Source organism: Gekko japonicus, unplaced genomic scaffold (genome assembly GCF_001447785.1).
Source record: "Gekko japonicus isolate JY-2015 unplaced genomic scaffold, Gekko_japonicus_V1.1 scaffold2025, whole genome shotgun sequence".
Taxonomy (NCBI): domain Eukaryota; kingdom Metazoa; phylum Chordata; class Lepidosauria; order Squamata; family Gekkonidae; genus Gekko; species Gekko japonicus.
In genome coordinates, this window is record NW_015172065.1 from 193,556 (window position 1) to 210,898 (window position 17,343).

At 45.1% G+C, this 17,343-nt stretch overlaps 1 protein-coding gene across 1 annotated transcript in view; it reads left to right on the top strand.

Moving 5' to 3' along the window:
* The first annotated feature begins 574 nt into the window (after window positions 1-574).
* The window catches only part of SNRNP200 (small nuclear ribonucleoprotein, U5 200kDa subunit), a 38,763-nt gene continuing 21,994 nt past the window's right edge, over window positions 575-17,343 (top strand). The window contains exons 1-19 of the mRNA XM_015420824.1: window positions 575-747; window positions 1,655-1,818; window positions 3,808-3,979; window positions 4,292-4,484; window positions 5,902-5,957; window positions 6,635-6,733; window positions 7,001-7,153; window positions 7,526-7,625; window positions 8,395-8,531; window positions 9,137-9,220; window positions 9,463-9,636; window positions 11,528-11,665; window positions 11,800-11,955; window positions 12,857-13,027; window positions 13,255-13,448; window positions 13,989-14,112; window positions 15,588-15,737; window positions 15,837-15,947; window positions 16,649-16,780. Coding sequence (XP_015276310.1) covers window positions 703-747; window positions 1,655-1,818; window positions 3,808-3,979; window positions 4,292-4,484; window positions 5,902-5,957; window positions 6,635-6,733; window positions 7,001-7,153; window positions 7,526-7,625; window positions 8,395-8,531; window positions 9,137-9,220; window positions 9,463-9,636; window positions 11,528-11,665; window positions 11,800-11,955; window positions 12,857-13,027; window positions 13,255-13,448; window positions 13,989-14,112; window positions 15,588-15,737; window positions 15,837-15,947; window positions 16,649-16,780 — 2,553 coding nt within the window. The 5' untranslated portion in view covers window positions 575-702. The remainder of the gene's footprint in view (window positions 748-1,654; window positions 1,819-3,807; window positions 3,980-4,291; window positions 4,485-5,901; window positions 5,958-6,634; window positions 6,734-7,000; window positions 7,154-7,525; window positions 7,626-8,394; window positions 8,532-9,136; window positions 9,221-9,462; window positions 9,637-11,527; window positions 11,666-11,799; window positions 11,956-12,856; window positions 13,028-13,254; window positions 13,449-13,988; window positions 14,113-15,587; window positions 15,738-15,836; window positions 15,948-16,648; window positions 16,781-17,343) is intronic.

A 17,343-nucleotide genomic window follows, 5' to 3' on the forward strand; every position in this document is an offset into this window, starting at 1 on the left:
TCAGGCTGCTACACAGGTAAGGGTAGCTCAGGTCAACTCCCGTCTCTTTCTCTGCAAGGTAACATGACATCCAGGCACCCCCACCTGTTATTAGTTTCTATTTCTATCCTAGAGACATAAACCTACAAAAATAGAGTAGTTGAGACACACAGCCTAAGTTTCCCGTGGAAACAACAGTAAACCGCAATTTATTATCCTCTATAGACGCAGAGTGGCGCCGCTCTACCCTCTGACATCTTTGTGGTAAAGTCCCGCATTGGAATGGACAACCCGTTATACCGGGAATGCCGCTAACGCCCGCGCGAATCTGAGGATAAGAAAAAAAAATCCCAAGAGTTACACACAGCTCTCGTTTCCTATCTCCACTTGGACGATGCCATATGGGAGTCCAGGAGCCGAATACAGAACGAAGAAACCGCTCTAGCCCCAAATATTTATGACTCCTCAGGTCCTTTTCGTTTTGATTTGTCTTCACCCCCGAGCACAGTCACTTAGGAACCGGAAACGTCACTAGCGGCATTCGCCTCCACCTAGGGAAAGGAAGGGTTTGTGGATGTGACCCGGAACTGGAACTAGCTGTGTGTTCGAAGTGCGTGTGGGCATCGTTCTGCAGGAGTGGAGGAACTGTGTAAAAAGGCCCGGAGTAAAAGCGTTTGCCCTCCGGGTCGATAGCGGAGCAGGGAAGGAGGCAACGGGGCCGCCATGGCGGATGTGACCGCCCGGAGCCTGCAGTACGAGTACAAGGCGGTGAGTACTGTGAAGAGGAAGGCTGAGGGTTTCTGTGACGTCTTTGGTTACTCCTAATCCGGGAGAAATGTACACAACAGAGTCTAGTGCTCTCTTGATGCTCATCTGTTGTTGTTAACAGATAATCTCTGTGAATAAGCATACTGCTGTTATTGGCACTGCTATTGTTTCGTGTTTGTTTATTCACGTACAGTCTTTTTCCCGCAAAGACTGGTGGATCGTCATCATCAATAGCTAGCCTACCAGAATACATGGGCTTTGTTAATAAGCTAACAATAATATTTGGACAAATATGTTGGCCGTATTGTGGGTGTTATTATCTGCCCTGATTATAATAGTAATAGTCTAGAGGGGCACCTGTCAATTCTTTTGCTACAGAGGTAAAAGAGGCTCGTATCTCACAAAGATGCCTAAAAGCCAAGTCAGATGCAGTATAGAGAATGAATCCTTGTATGTCTCTCAAGGGGAGATTGGCAGTGTGTATGAACGTGGTTTGGATCAGGGCCCTATGGGTAGGGGTAATAGGGTTTAACTATTTTCCCCATTAAAAATATAAAATTTCTTCCTGATACATGGGTGCATTGTTAGCATTTTACAAGGAAAAGAGGGGCTTAAAAGGACCCAAAGAAAAATGTTTTCTCTGCTGCATGTGTGATTGTGTTTATGTCTTCACATGGGAAATGAGTGGTACTATTTCGAATAGCACATGAAATGTATCCTTTTATTTTGTTCTTTTATTTTCCATGTTTTATTTTATTTTTCATATGTAGCAGGTTGGGAGATGGTGGATTGCTGCCTAGTCTTCACAGTGTGGAGCTGAGAGTAGGAATGTTTGTGAGATTCTGCTTCATGGCCAGCTCCACAATCTTGATCGCTTTCTCTTGTGCTGTGATTCCCATCCCCCCAGAACTCAAACCTTGTACTTCAAGCTGACCGCTCGCTGATCGACAGAACCCGTCGTGATGAGCCTACAGGGGAGGTCCTGTCCCTGGTTGGAAAGCTGGAAGGTACTCGAATGGGTGACAAGGCCCAGAGGACCAAACCTCAGATGCAGGAGGAGAGACGAGCCAAGTAAGTATCTTTGTAAGAAACTAAGCTGGCAAAGAATATTTTGTATGTACATAGTCTGGGTGTTATAATAATCAAATTCCTAAGCGTGGATTCCATCTGTGAATCTTATATTATATGTCACTTGTCCTTGAAAAATCTGGCACTGATTGGCTGAGCTGGTCCATGGCTTGGGGTGGTGAAGTGTGAATTGTTTTAAGGACTGGTAAATTATCATTTTGATTAGAGTTGGAATATCATGGCGGGACATGCTGAAGACTGGGGAAAAGGTCCTAGAACATAAGAAGCAGTTGAGTTGAGAGGCAAGAAGACTATGGACTGAGAGAGAAGAGTCTGAAGGGAAGATAACAAGAGAAGGAATCTTCAAGAATAGGGTGTAAGAAGTGGGGAACTGAACCAAGAAGGGGCTAAACCAAAAGGAGAGCCTAAAGGAAATGCATAGTACAAAGTCAAGAAGGGATAAACTGTATTCAGGGCAGGAACAAAGCAATGCTGGGGACAGTGGTAAAGCAATAGGGTGGCTAGAGCAGAGGGACACAGTAGGAGTGACTTGAAAGGCAGGAATTTGTGAAAATAATGGGTGATGGAGATGGGGTTGAAGAGAGGAGAGGCCAAGGAGGCTATACAGATGGGGCAAAACTGTACATAGGTGCTAGGGACAGGAAACAGCACTATTGACTGATAGCTGCGAGGACTGCGGCCTATGGGCCAGGAGCTTGAGGGAATGTAGGACTGCTAGGTCCAGACTCTAAGTAAGAGTTTCTGCCTATTTTAACTTCTTCCTGTAGTATTGTGTATTGGCAACCATAAAAAGGGCCATGAGGACCAAGAAGCAATGGGGATGAGACTGAATTTCATATACTGGCTTGAACTAAGCAGCTAGTTTTTTGATCATAAATTCCCAGTTTCAGCCATAAATTTTCCCATCTAAGAGCTGCTTTATGTTACAATTTATTATGCAAAGATGGACCACTACAGGCCAGATTGTAAGGGATTCTGGTGAGTGGTGTTGGTGTGTTTGGTGATTAAGGCACTTAAAATGTAGACCAAAAATGAACTGACCATATGGATTGGGCCACTGAATCTATCCAGTTAATGTGATTCCAGTGGTAACCAAAAAAGGCAACTCCTGTGATGTTGCTATGCTATGTACACACAGACTGGCTTCCATGTGGCAAATTGTCATATGTGAAGTGGCCTTTTATTGGTGACAGTATTATGTGTTCATGTATTTTAAGTAACAGTTAGCATTGTTGTCGGGACTTAAGGATACACAGAGATGTAAACGTGTTTGCTGCATTGTGTGCTTTACAGCAATTGCCTGTCTTTGTTCTGCTGCCCTATGGAATAAGTAATTCAACAGTAACTTGCTGTTCATGATGTTGCTGCATTTTTAAGTGTAGTGTGCCTGGGACTGTAGTTTTGATCTGGAGAATCTCTGCTGTTCAGCTGTTGACTTTAACCCGTGATATCTCTGAAGTTGCCCTTACAATAGGAAAACTAACAATGTTGACAGTAGTTTAAAAGTGCAGGATGTTTTAATCCAACTGTGGGACCCTAACACACTCTCTTATTTCTTTCATTCATTTGTTTATTATCTGGTCTGGTTCATAATCTTTCCTTTGTATTTTGTTCGGCTCTCCCAGCTCCATGATGTGAGCAAAGCAGATCACTGGGGTTTCCCCCCTCCTGGTTTCCCATCCACCTCCAGCCTTCATCACCCTTTTAATGGATCATTAGGGTAGAAGAAAGTACTCTGCCAGATGTCAATACTCAGTTTTGAAACTTGAACCGTAGTACCTTCTGACGTACACAACTTATTTTAACTTGTTAGTACCCCAGCATTAGTAAAAATAGAGTTTTATTATTTCACTTGAGAGGATGTGCTTGTTCCTTGCCTTTTTCTTCCTGCTGTTGTCCTTTTGATTGTGTACTGGAGAGGTATTCTCTTTTTTTTTTCTTGATTGCCACATGGTCTTCCTCATTTTCTAGGAGGCGGAAACGTGATGAGGACAGACATGACATCAACAAGATGAAGGGTTACACTCTACTTTCTGAGGGCATTGATGAAATGGTGGGAATTATCTACAAGCCCAAAACCAAGGAGACCCGGGAAACCTATGAAGTGCTCCTGAGCTTCATTCAGGCAGCCCTTGGGGATCAGGTGAGAGATGCTGTGAATGTTGGTGTGCAGAATTGCTGGCTAAGGAGAAGGCGACAACCTCTGCTGTCTTTTAGTAAGTGCATAGGACAGCTGTGAAATTGCTCCAATGATACTATAAATAAAACAAATTTTAATAAGCTGGTTGTGTTTCAGAGCTACTGTTAGGCTATCCTTATGCTGGACTGGCCACTTCATTGGCAAAAACTGCCTGGTCTTGCCCTGGCTTCTCAACTGTGAAATAGCAGTGCTTATCATGAAGTAAGTGTGGGAGGCAGACATCAGACCCATTAAAGTAACTCTTGTTTCTCACAGCCCCGAGACATCCTATGTGGAGCTGCTGATGAGGTCCTGGCTGTCCTGAAGAACGAGAAGCTTCGAGATAAGGAGCGGCGGAAAGAGATCGACCTGCTCCTGGGACAGACAGATGATACCCGTTACCACGTGTTGGTGAACTTGGGCAAGAAAATCACCGATTATGGTGGAGACAAGGAGATCCAGAACATGGGTACGGTGCCTAAACTTGACCCCCTTTCATAGCTCCTTCCAAGTTCACTATTTGTAACCTGCTTTCTATGTAGAGATTGGTGGCCTCCTTTTTATTGAAGGCAAGATCTACTGCCCTGGATAACTCCTGGATCATGCTTTCTGACTTAAAATACTTCCATAAAAGATGCTCTGTGCCTACCTTGGATGTTATCTGGACAATGGTACTCAGGTTTTTCTTTGAATTGTTCTTAAATTTATGCTCCGGCAATTGAAACTTCATATATGATACCATACAAATTTGTGCTGCTTTTGTGACCACTTTAGCCTGTAGTGGTTGTGGGGGAAAGCGCACAGTGTGTTAGAGCAGGGGTCCCCAACCATTTTGAGCCTGCAGGCCCATTTGGAATTCTGACACAGTATGATGGTACAGCAACAAAATGGCCACAAAAATGATTGCCACAGCCTTAACTTCAGTAATACTGTTCAGATTCTTGTGCTGTGGTGGCAGCTGCTGCCAAAGCAACATCTTTTTAAAAATCTGCACAGCCAATCAGAAGCCCTGCTGGGCAAAAGCCCTACCTTGCCCCACCCACTTTCTAAAAACACTTGGCAGCAGGGCCGTAGCCAGCGGGAGGGGGCAGAGGGTGGCGCCCCCTATTCAATTAGGGGTGTCCTTACCCCCCTTTTCCTTTAATTTTAAAATACCGTGTTTAAGCCACGGTGTCTCCTTTGCTGCCCCTTCTCCTCTTTGCTTGCCAGCCTGCAGGAGGAGGTGGCAACGGAGGGGAAGGAGGTGTGGGACCTCACCGGGAAGCAGGGAAAAACCTGGGTATGGGGCTGTTTGGCAGGCACCAGAAAAGGTATGGGGCGCCATGGTGCCCACAGGGGCCACATTGGGGACCTTTGTGTTAGAGTACCTGTGTTACATGCAGAAGATCCCCAGTCCAATCCCTGGCATCCCTAGTTAAAGAATATCTGATTTACATGCCTGGGGAATGCCCTCACCCAAGACCTCAGCTAGTTGGAATAGACAGGATTGTGCTAGATGAACCAATGGCCTGACTATGGAAGATTTTGCCATATGTATTTTCCCGTGTTGTGGGGCAGCATGCTGGAATGGTTGCTGCACACTGGATTCAGCTGACTGTAGGCCACCGCTGTCTGCCTTAACGGTAGGTGAGGGTTGCCATGCGAACTACTGGATTCATTGTATTCTGTAAGGTGTGTGTTGCCAGCTTGGCACATACAGGAAGCATCTGGGTCCATGCTGACTTACCCCCATTTTCATGACATGTTAAATTAATCGTGAAGACATTGCTCACCTCCCCGCAGGAGCATCATTCTCTTAGATAACAGGTTCCGTGCTCTTGGCCAGGAGGAGTTCTACAGATTTGAAACTGAGCTTCTTGTTTCTCATTTGTTTCCCTCCTTTCTAGATGACAACATTGACGAAACCTATGGAGTGAACGTGCAGTTTGAGTCAGATGAAGAAGTAAGTGGTCGGACTCTTCTGATGCGGATAAAGGCAGGAAGTAGAGAGAGGCTTACATGGCAGCCTTCCTAACAGAAGATAACTGGTTGCTCCCACAGACATTACCACCCCCCCCCCCAGCAAAAAACCACAACCCTTGTACCTACAGGATGGGATGGGTGTAAATTCAGGCTTCCAGTACCACACAGGCAATAACCCTCTCCCTGCCTGATTTTCTCTCTTTCTAATTGTGTGTATGTAGCTGGAAGATTTTACTGTGGTAATGACTAGAACATTGCTACCAACAGTACCAAGCTGGATTTCTAATTTCCTTTTTGTGTGTGTGTAGCTTGTCACTGGAGTGTTTGCTAGACTGGGTCACTGCCCCCAGATCTTTCTTTTTCTCCCTTTCCTAAAGAGGATACGGTGGAAGAGGCCTTGTTTAAATCATCCTGGCAGAGGAAGGCCCTGTCCCAAGTGTAACAGTCTGCTTTGGAGTTTTAATATAGTAACACAAAGCCTTTCTTGCTTCAAGTATGACTTGATCTCTCTTCTGCTTGTAGAATTATTTATTATCTTGCTCTTCAATCTGTTTGTCCAGCTTTTATTATGCTGCTAATGAAATGATGCATATTTGGAAATGTTGGGCAATGCATTTGGAAAGAACCTTTAACTAAGAAGGTTTCTTGCTCTAACAGGAAGGGGATGAAGATGTTTATGGTGAAGTGCGGGATGAAGCATCTGATGATGACATGGAAGGTGATGAGGCAGTTGTCCGTTGCACACTTTCAGCCAATGTAAGTCATCCCGGGAAAACACAGGGCATTCACTGTCTTACTAGGGTGGTGGTTGGCAAGTGATGTTTTGTAATGATGCAGAGTAATAGCTTGGAGATTTCTTGTCACTTTTGTATATTAGGGTTGCCTTGTAAATCAGTAGAGGGGAGTATGCAGTCCCTCTACGTGCAGACAATGCACAAGAGTACTTAAAAGCTGTACCTGCTGTATGTTTTAATGTAATTCTTAAGGCACTTTGTGAAGACGCTGTGGTGTTATTCTTCTTAGCTTGTGGCATCGGGTGAGCTGATGAGCTCCAAGAAGAAAGATCTCCACCCCCGGGACATTGATGCCTTCTGGCTGCAGCGGCAGCTGAGCCGTTTCTACGATGATGCCATTGTATCCCAGAAAAAGGCAGATGAAGTTCTGGAAATCTTAAAGGTGTGCTGTTCCCTTTTATTCCTTTTGAGGCTGCAACCAAGGGGAGAAGAGAGAATCTGAGCCTTCTCATTGTAACTCAGAATTGTTCTGGCCATTTCAATGGCTTGTGATTTGAATGTTGAGGATGAGGAGGCAGGTCTGTGAGAGATTCTGTGTCTGCTATACCCTTGGGAAAAAATCCTGGAGATGCTTCAAGGGATGGTCCCCCAGGTTCATTCTCTCATTAATACGACTTTTTGTGATGTTGCGTGGTCCTGTGTTTAGTTGCCCATCTGATTGCATGCATTTCTGCGGAAGCGGCTGTGTAAGGAGGAATGGTTCTCAAAGGACAGCTGAATGAGCTCCCACCCCCTTTGTTCCATCTCTCTCTAGACTGCCAGTGATGACAGAGAATGTGAAAACCAGCTGGTCCTGCTCTTGGGCTTTAACACGTTTGACTTCATTAAAGTGCTGAGGCAACACAGAATGATGAGTGAGTAAGACAGCCAGTATGGTGTGGTGGTTAGAGTGCCAGACTCGGATGTAGGAGACCCAGGTTTCAGTCTCCTCTCTGCCACGGAAGCTTGCTGGGTGACCTTGGGCCAGTCACACACTTTTAGCCTAACCTGCCTCACAGGATCGTTGAGAGGATACAATAGAGGAGAGAGAAAGCGAGTAAGCTGCTTTGGGTCTCCATTGGAGAGAAAGGTTGGGGATATAAACAAAGTATCTGCTGTGGTCAAAATAGCAGGCCTTCCTGCCACGGGATGCCTGTGCTTTAGGTACTGGCACAGTAGCTTCTTCTGAATGCTGATCTTCTGCACTTGTTCGAGTGATGATTCATACTCTGTGCTTTTCTGAACACTGCAGCAAGTACACACACACACAAGTACACAAACAAAAGGCACAGTGCCTAAACTTTGTGTTATTATATTATCATGTGTAGTGAAGTGGTTTGCTAAGTGGTTGCGAACTGAGGAGTCACAAGGGAGAGGCTGGTAGCTATAGAGGATACCCAGGTGCTGATGCAGTGGATGTCAGCATATTTAATCTTAGTTTTGTATATTAAACACTTAAAAGTATCAGCAGTCTAGATTTTGTACCACATTTATCCCATAAGCACAGTGCAGTGAGCTGCAGTGAACAGTTCACTGGCTTGCAGGCCACATGTTTTCTTTGCCAACCTTAGGGAATATCAAGGTGTTTTTTGTTTGGCTCATCTCTCCAGTGTACTCCACAGTAGTTCTTTGCTCTCTCCCCAGTTTTATACTGTACCCTCCTGGCTAGTGCTCAGAGTGAAGCTGAGAAGGAGAGGATTATGGGAAAGATGGAGTCAGATCCTGAGCTGTCAAAGTTCCTGTATCAGCTACATGAGACAGAAAAGGAAGATCTGATTCGGGTAAGGATTGGCAGTGGGGTGGGGCAGAGCTTGGGTAAAAATTCACTTTGATGGCTGTCCAAAGCATCAAGGTGAGTTTGAATGCATTCTTTTTAGTCTGGTTGTTTTGTGAGTTGAGAGAAAGAGAAGGCTTTCAGGCATCACAGCTAGCTCCAGGGAAACCAAGGTTTGCGTCTAAATTACTGATTTGTTGGTGATTAATTGGGATGTCTGAACGCAGCCATGAACTTGCCCAGAGCCTCTGTTTGAATCAGTAACATTTTTGTGTTCGAGTTCAGTCCTCTAGCAACTGCTGGGTTGCACTTGTTCATGGCAGGGGAGGAGTGCTGCTGAATCTAGTGTGTAAAATATTTTGCAGTTTTTTTGCTACTAAAACACTGCACACATCCTTTCTTTGTATATCGATAGTGTGTTTTGTAATGGTGGGCCACGTACCTTGTGGTAATAAAAACCATGGGTGAAGCAAACTATACAGTTTTTTAAAATAAAAGTCAGATAACTTTTGAACAAAGAAAGTTGAATGTTTTCTGCAGAGTCTGGCCTTTACTGAGCTGCCTGAGGAGCTGAAACCTGTACTTACTTGCAGTTTTTTTCAACTTGTTCAGGAGGAGCGCTCTCGCAGAGAACGTGTCCGCCAGTCCCGCATGGACACTGACCTGGAAACCATGGATCTGGACCAAGGAGGGGAGGTATTTTGTTTTATTCAAAGGTGGCGGTTGGGGTGCGAGGGGCTATGTGAGTGAGAGCGGCTGTGCAGAAGATTCTGCATCTCAGGTTACCTCCTAGTGAGGAAGAATGGGGCCCTCAGCCTCTTGCCAAGCAAGCTACACAGGCAGGAAACTTGCAGCATTTTCTGTACTCTTTTTCCTCTTTGTGAGTTTTTGGTTAAGAGTGATGTGCTCTTCATCTTGGTTTCCTTCTTCAATTTCAGGCATTGGCCCCTAGGCAAGTTTTGGACCTTGAGGACCTGGTATTTGCCCAAGGTAGTCACTTCATGGCCAACAAGCGATGCCAGCTGCCAGATGGCTCTTTCCGTAGACAACGCAAAGGTTATGAAGAAGTTCATGTCCCTGCCCTGAAGCCAAAGCCTTTTGGTTCTGATGAGGTTGATGTCTTCTTTATTTCTTACCTGTAGAAATGGGGCTTGGGGTTAGGGCCCTCGCGGTCATGTCTACAGTAAATTTCTACACAAAGTGGCAGGTTTACTGGATGCCTTCAGTAGTCATGAAGTCCACTTTGCTTGGTGGTTCCTGTCTTGAACATCAGTGAAGTGTTTCCTGTCTCATTACCTAGTCTCTCACGCTGGGAGCAGGGTTTGCAGTGGCTGATATAACTACTGATTTGCTTTTTACTGCTTTGATTTTTGTACACTGGGGGGATGAGGGCACAGATTGAGTGTGGTGTAGTGGTTAGAGTGTTGGGCTAGTATCTGAGAGACCCAGGTTTGAATTGCCACTCTCTCATGGAAGCTTCCTGAGTGACCTTGTGTGGTAGATTAGGCTGACAGCCCAAGATTGTTGTGAGGATAATATGGAGGAATGATGTAAGATAGTGTAAGTCTCCACTGCAGAGAAAGGCAGGGTTTGAATGAAGTAAAGAAAGCTGTCTATTGTCTTTCTGTCTGGGATTGCTCAATGATGTACAACAGTACAAAAAGCAGCACTACTCCAGGAAAAGTCCCTTTAAAAAAAATAATCCGAAAAGTTCCAGTTTTGAAATGCTGGTGCCACTATCAGGAAAGCCTCATCTAGAGATGTGAAGGCCCGGAAAAAAACCGGAAAAATTCGGGGAAAAACCGTCCCCCCCCCCCCACGTTTTTTTTCCTGAAGCCTTTTTGTTTTTTCCTGAAAAATTGGAAAAATTGAAAAAAGAAAAGAAAAAAAATGATTATGGAACGTTTTATTTTAACATGATGAATAAAATATTTTAAGATATATATGGTATCAGATTGATGTAATTTCTGTACACTGAGGACAAGCAAGTCCTAGGTTACAAACTGAACTCTCCAATGCAAGAACAAGATGCATTTCTTCCTTTAGGAGGTGCGATTGTCAGAAGAAAATTAAAAAGTTTCAGTTTTGTTTTTGCATGTGGGTGGGTATTCTGTAATAATTGTTTGGATACACTATATTTTTAATATGCTAGTTGTGATAATTTCATGCCAAGTAAAAATGTCCATAGTCATATTTTATGTTCCTAAAGTAACAGAATGACTTTCAAACTAGAAAAGACAAAAGAAATGCTAATGTAGCATTTTTTTTCAATTTTTCCGAAAATTTCCGTTTTTCCAGAAAAAGCGGGTTTTTTCCGAGCTTCAAAATTTCCGGAAATTTTACATCTCTATCCTCATCCCTGGCACCAGTAGGACTTACTTCTGCAAAGGGTACCCAGAACAAAGGCTTCTTAGAAGTCCCCAGTAGTCCCCAGAAGCGTAGTCCCTTGGCTCTGATGGCTGGTGCTGACGTGCAATGTGAAATACATATGAAGCTGTCTTGTACAGAGTCAGACGCCTGGGCCATCTAGATCAGTATTGCAGCTTTGACTGGCAGTGGCTGGCCAGGGCTCTTAGGCTGAAAAAGGTCTTGCCCAACACTTATTCCTTGAGTTCCTTTAACTGGCAATGTCAGGTCTTGAACCAGGCAGGGACTTTCTCCAGGGACACGGGCTCCAGCACAGGATAGTGATTCTTCCTAAACCGGCTGTTAGGCCTGGCTGTTGGTTCCACTTCTGGTCACCATTCTGCTTGTTGCCTTGTTTTGCTGCAGAAGCAGGGTTTTTTTTTTAAATCCTTCTCTACCATTTTTGATTGCTCTTAATTCTTCCACTGCCTGCTTTGTGATAAAGGAATGGTGTACTCTCTCTGCTCTGAAGAGATGATTAGAAGTCCTTTTGTTTTGGCCCCAAGTTCTGTATTTCATAGGCTTGTTTCTGACTCAAGTAATGAATATGTTGGACAAAGATTCCCCCCCCCCCCTAATTATGTTTCTCCTTTGCAGCAACTGGTTCCTGTGGAGAAACTCCCTAAGTATGCTCAGGCTGGATTTGAAGGATTCAAAACGCTGAATAGGATTCAGAGCAAATTGTATCGTGCAGCACTTGAGACAGACATGAACCTGCTTCTTTGTGCGCCCACAGTAAGTGTCCTTCTTCTGTAGTGTCAAAAGAACTGGCTCTGTTGTGACCCCGCTGTTTTTAGCCTTGCTTATGAGGTCTTTCTATGTGGGCTTTTGCGGTGTCAGAAGTCTAATCTTAAACTTCTGTTTCACAGGGTGCTGGGAAAACTAATGTGGCCTTGATGTGTATGCTGCGTGAGATAGGCAAACATATCAACCTTGATGGGACCATCAATGTGGATGACTTCAAAATTATCTACATTGCGCCAATGAGGTCCTTAGTACAGGAAATGGTGGGCAGTTTTGGAAAGGTAAGAAGGGAATTCATTTTGTATGAGACGTGCAGTGGGGTTGGGAAATGCGTGGAGAACTGCAGCTCTGTTTCCTGAGAGAAAGTATCTGTTCCTTTTTAAAGGGATCTTCTACTGGCTTTATTTATTGACTTGTATTATTTATTAATGGCTTAAAAGTCTGTTACGTGCGGAACAAAGAGTAAGTGGGCTTGCCAGAGTGGCTTGCTTTCTGACACAGCAGTGAAAAGTGGTGGTGGGGGACAAGCAGGAAGGTCACTATAGCAGTGCCAAGTGGAATGGCCATGGTCCTTTTGGGGCAGAGGATCCCAAACCGGGGGTGGATGCCCAAGCTCGGCTGATAGAAAGGGCCTTGCTGACACCCTCAATATATTGAGAGGACTGCCTTGGGAGGAATGGCTACTGAAGTATCCTGTTGGGAGGAGCTAAGTGGCAGCTCACTCCAGCTAGGGTGCTGGAACCAGAGGCGTGTCTATGTCCCCCTTTAGACTGCTGCTAGTTATCCTGAATGTTTGTGAGAAGTCTCATTCATAAGCCAACTGCACCTTTATGCTGTCCGCTTTACCCTTTCTCCAGGGAGCATAGCATGACATGCATGGTTCCCCACCCCCTGCCCGCTTTATTCTGATGACAACCAGTGTGCGATGGGTGCAGAGAAAGGGACTATCCCAAGGGCACCCAGAGAGCTTCAGGGGTCCCTGCTGCGTTAAATCCCATCACTTGGCTATGCCGTGATGTTACCTTAAGTCCAAAGTACTCTGACATGCCACTGTTTGCTTGCTGTTCTCCGCTGAGATCAACCCAGGATGCCCTGAAGGTACCAGCTGCCCATCACTAGAGGTGGCCCTAATATGTCAAATGCTCTGAAACAATAATAACCCTATTCTGATCTTCTGCGTAGCGTTTAGCCACTTATGGCATCACTGTGGCTGAATTGACTGGAGACCATCAGTTGTGTAAGGAAGAAATAAACGCCACACAGATCATTGTCTGCACCCCAGAGAAGTGGGACATTATCACCCGCAAGGGAGGAGAGCGCACCTATACTCAGCTGGTCCGTCTTATTATCTTGGTAAGTTGCCCCAGAAGCGTCTTGCTGGGCCCAAAGAATCCATATTTCTGGCATGCAGACAATACAAGGTGCTTGTTATCCAGTAGAATGCTTGAAGCACTTACAACTGCAACCATTATGGCACAACTATTTTCGAGCTGCCTTTGGGGATGTATAAAATGGACACAGCCCTCGCTAGCTTCTTTGATGCATTGTGCAATGTGGTCAGCCCTCCTCCTTTTCCACAGGATGAGATCCACCTTCTGCATGACGATCGGGGCCCTGTTCTGGAGGCCTTGGTGGCCAGGACCATCCGTAACATCGAGATGACCCAGGAAGACGTGAGGCTGATTGGGCTGAGTGCCACACTCCCAAACTACGAGGACGTGGCAACATTCCTAAGAGTGGAGCCCTCCAAGGGCTTGTTCTACTTTGACAATAGGTGCGAGGAGCACAATTGAGGGGAGGGTGTTTGGGTTAGGAGTCACTTTCAGAGACAATCAGAAATTGAAGGCTTTGGGCATTTGAGAATCATATTGGCGGCAGGCAGTGATTTTGATCATTGGTTGCTCTTGAGACGTGTGAGCAGAAATGGTAGCTGTATTTGTGCTATTGCATGGATATGCACTTGGAAACTTAAGCTTCGTGTCATGTATAGGGCAACTGCAGTTAGGTCACCATCCTTCACGGGGGGCGTGGAATTTTCTGGGAATTACAACTGATCTCCAGACTACAGAGATCAGTTTCCCTGGAGGAAATGGAAGCTTTGGGAAGTGGACTCTGACATCACATCCCTCGCTGAGCTCCCTCCCAATCCCTCCCTTCCCAAGCAACACCCACAGATCTCCAGGAATTTCCCAAGCCAGAGTTTGCACCCCTGTCTGCAGTTGAAAATGTTACACAAAACTGTAGAGAAATCTTAAAGAAGTTGTGCAGCAACTTAACATAGTTCCTTCCCCCTCTCCCCCCCCTTTTTTTTAAGCTTCCGTCCAGTGCCTCTGGAACAGACGTATGTGGGGATCACTGAGAAGAAAGCCATCAAGCGCTTCCAGATCATGAATGAGATTGTGTACGAGAAAATAATGGAGCATGCCGGAAAGAATCAGGTGGGATGGGGTGCTTCTACTCTTTAAAATCTTCTCTTTAAAATCTCTGCCCACCTGGTTAAGACGCTGAACTGCAGGCTGGAAGGTCGGTAGTTCAGCAGTTCGAGATCCGGGTGCCGCATGACGGAGTGAGCTCCCGTCTCTAGTTCCAGCTCCTGCCAACCTAGCAGTTCAAAAGCAAGAAATTGCAAGTAGATAAATAGGTACTGCTTCGGTGGGAAGGTAACAGCGTTTCATGCGCCTCGGCGTCCAGTCATGCCGGCCACATGACCACGGAAATGTCTTCGGACAGCGCTGGCTCTTCGGCTTTGAAACGGAGATGAGCACCGCAACCCTAGAGTCGGATTCGACTGGCTTTCGAGCAAGGGAAACCTTTACCTAGGCTGCAAGGGAATGAGTGACCTGACGACCTCTAATGAGCTCCATGGCTAAGTGGGTCGTCTTAGTCCAAGTCTAACAGCCTGTCCACTTTGTCATGCAGGCTCCCCTTCCCAGGTTTGTCTAGTTTTCTTCAAACTGGGAGATGGGTACCAGCGTTGTACTGTTCTCCACAGCGTGTTTCGAGAACCAAAGAATACATCTTCAAAATACATAAGGATATATGAGTCATCACTATGTAGTGGTTAAAGTGTCTGACTAGGCTCTGTGAAATCCAGGTCTGAGTCCCCACTGTCCCATGGAAGCTTGCTGAGTGACCTCGGGCCAGTCACACACTCTCAGCCTAGCCTACATTACAAGGTTGTTGGGAGGATAATATGGAAGGAGAATGATGTAAGCCACTTTGGGTCCTCATTAGGGAGAAAGGGAGGATATAAATGAAATAAAATAAGTAAATATACCTGTGCATTTTCTAGCCTCTTCAGGTGCTGGGAAAAGTTTAGTAATCCTACATGACCATTGCATTGTATCTCAGTAATTTCCAGATATCTCTTTCTGGAACTAATCTCAGCAAAATAATGTGATACCATGCATCTTTCCAGGAGTAGGCACTGGGTGAGATTCTAGCATAAGCAAGTAAATAAGTCTGTTGATTAGAGATCTCTTGCAACTATAACCACAGTGAACTCAGTCTCCTTAGAAAGATGAGGGGTCGGGCAGGCAAGAATACATTCACATCAGATGCTGTTGGATGTACGAAGATGCTTTTTGGCTGTCTGGTGTGCTTGAAAGTAGATTTTGTTGGGGGGGGGGAGGGTGAGACACTTTGCTGAATTTGCATAATGTATGCATCCCACAGAAGTCAGCTTTTCTTTGTGCAGGATTTTAGTTTAGAATCTGGTTTGCAGTGCTTCAGCCTCTGTTTTTACTTCTCATTTTGCAGTTGTTTTCAGTATCTCTTATTCTTTCAAGTCTCTTCAAAGATCTCCTCTGCCCATCTTGTTCTCTCACCAATCAAATAAAGCCTTTGAGCAAAACCAAGTTTGAGTTTGAAAGCATAACCAGCCTTGTCCCTGATTTTTGATGTCTCAAACCAGGTGCTGGTGTTCGTCCATTCCAGGAAGGAGACTGGGAAAACTGCCCGAGCCATCAGGGACATGTGTCTGGAGAAAGACACCCTGGGTCTCTTTCTACGAGAAGGTTCTGCATCCACAGAAGTCCTCAGGACTGAAGCTGAGCAATGCAAGGTAAGCAGTGAGCATCTCCTGGGTTTTCTCTACTGGACTGCAAGCGGGCTACAAAGAATTTTCAGCCTGTTGACAGCAATGTCACTTTCCCTTTTGCAGAATTTGGAGCTTAAAGATCTGTTGCCCTACGGCTTTGCCATTCACCATGCTGGGATGACCAGGGTGGACCGAACACTGGTGGAAGACTTATTTGCAGACAAGCACATTCAGGTAGGTCCAAGGTTTTCTGTGTCAGCAGTACTTGCACGGCTTCTCTGTTCCTCTGTGCAAAAGCATTCTAGCTTTTGTGTGTTATTTTGTGTGTGTGTGTAAAGTGCCATCAAGTCACAGCCAACTTATGGGGGCCTCATAGGCTTTTCAAGGCAACAGACTAGCTGGTGGTCTGCCATTGCCTTTCTCTGCAGAGCAGCCCTGGAATTCCTTGGTGGTCTCCCATCCAAGTACTAACCAGGGCTGACCCTGTTTAGCTTCCAAGATCTGATGAGACTGGGCTAGCCTGGGCAACTTCTAGCTGTTAGATATATCTAAATGTTTCTGCATGATGACATTTAGAAGGATACTGTTTCTAAGCTCAGACAAGCAAAACATTTCTGTTTGCTAGTTCCCAATTGATTCATTTGTCTTCCCAGCTAGCAAGACTCAGTATTTAAACACATTAGGATACAGAAGTATGCAACCCAAAAACTCTGGCAGTTGTATTTTTAAATGTATCAGAACATTACAAGATTTGAAAAGTAAGCAAGTAGTGCATGTATTTAAATTGTTTCTACCATTTCCACTTTCCTTGTAAGCCCTGGTTTTGTTCTGTAAGGTGCAAACTGCCGACAGCAAGTAAACGTTAACTGCTGTTCTTTTCTTCTGGGCTGAAGACTGAAACCATCTTTTAAGCATTCCAAACTATTTGCTTGTAGGTTCTAGTCTCCACAGCAACCTTGGCCTGGGGTGTTAACCTCCCTGCTCATACAGTCATCATCAAAGGGACACAGGTGTACAGCCCAGAGAAGGGCCGCTGGACTGAGCTGGGTGCCCTGGACATTTTGCAGGTAAGCTCTGTGTGGCATTTGCGCTCTTGATAGACACTTTCTGTCTATCCCTATAGACTCAGCTCATGAATCTTTCAGAGGTTATAAGCTTCACAAACCTACAACCTATAATACATGTTGGCTAAATCATTTTTATCCAACTTTTCCACGCAGATACTTGAGATGGTTAATAAAAGATAGCAAAACTTTAAAGCAGCCAATTTTGTGCCCTAAATTTAGAACAAAGCAGCAGATTGATGAGAATTATTTTCTCCATTTCCTCCCTTATGTTAATTTTTTGTTTCAACTGTTTTGTAGGGAAATAATGTGATTTTGCTAGGCCTACATGGGTAAGACCAGTTAATGACCATAATAATTGTTAGCAATTATATATCTCATAGAAAGGGATCAGAGAGATTTACATAAGTAGTTATCTCAGTAATCTTTACATTGGCCCTGTGAGGAAGGCCAGTATCATCCCTGTAGTGCCAATCGGGGGGGGGGGGGGAGAAACCGCATTCACCGCTTGATTGGCAAACGGGGGGGGGGGGGTGAGAAACCAGTGGCTTGCACAAGACCACCTG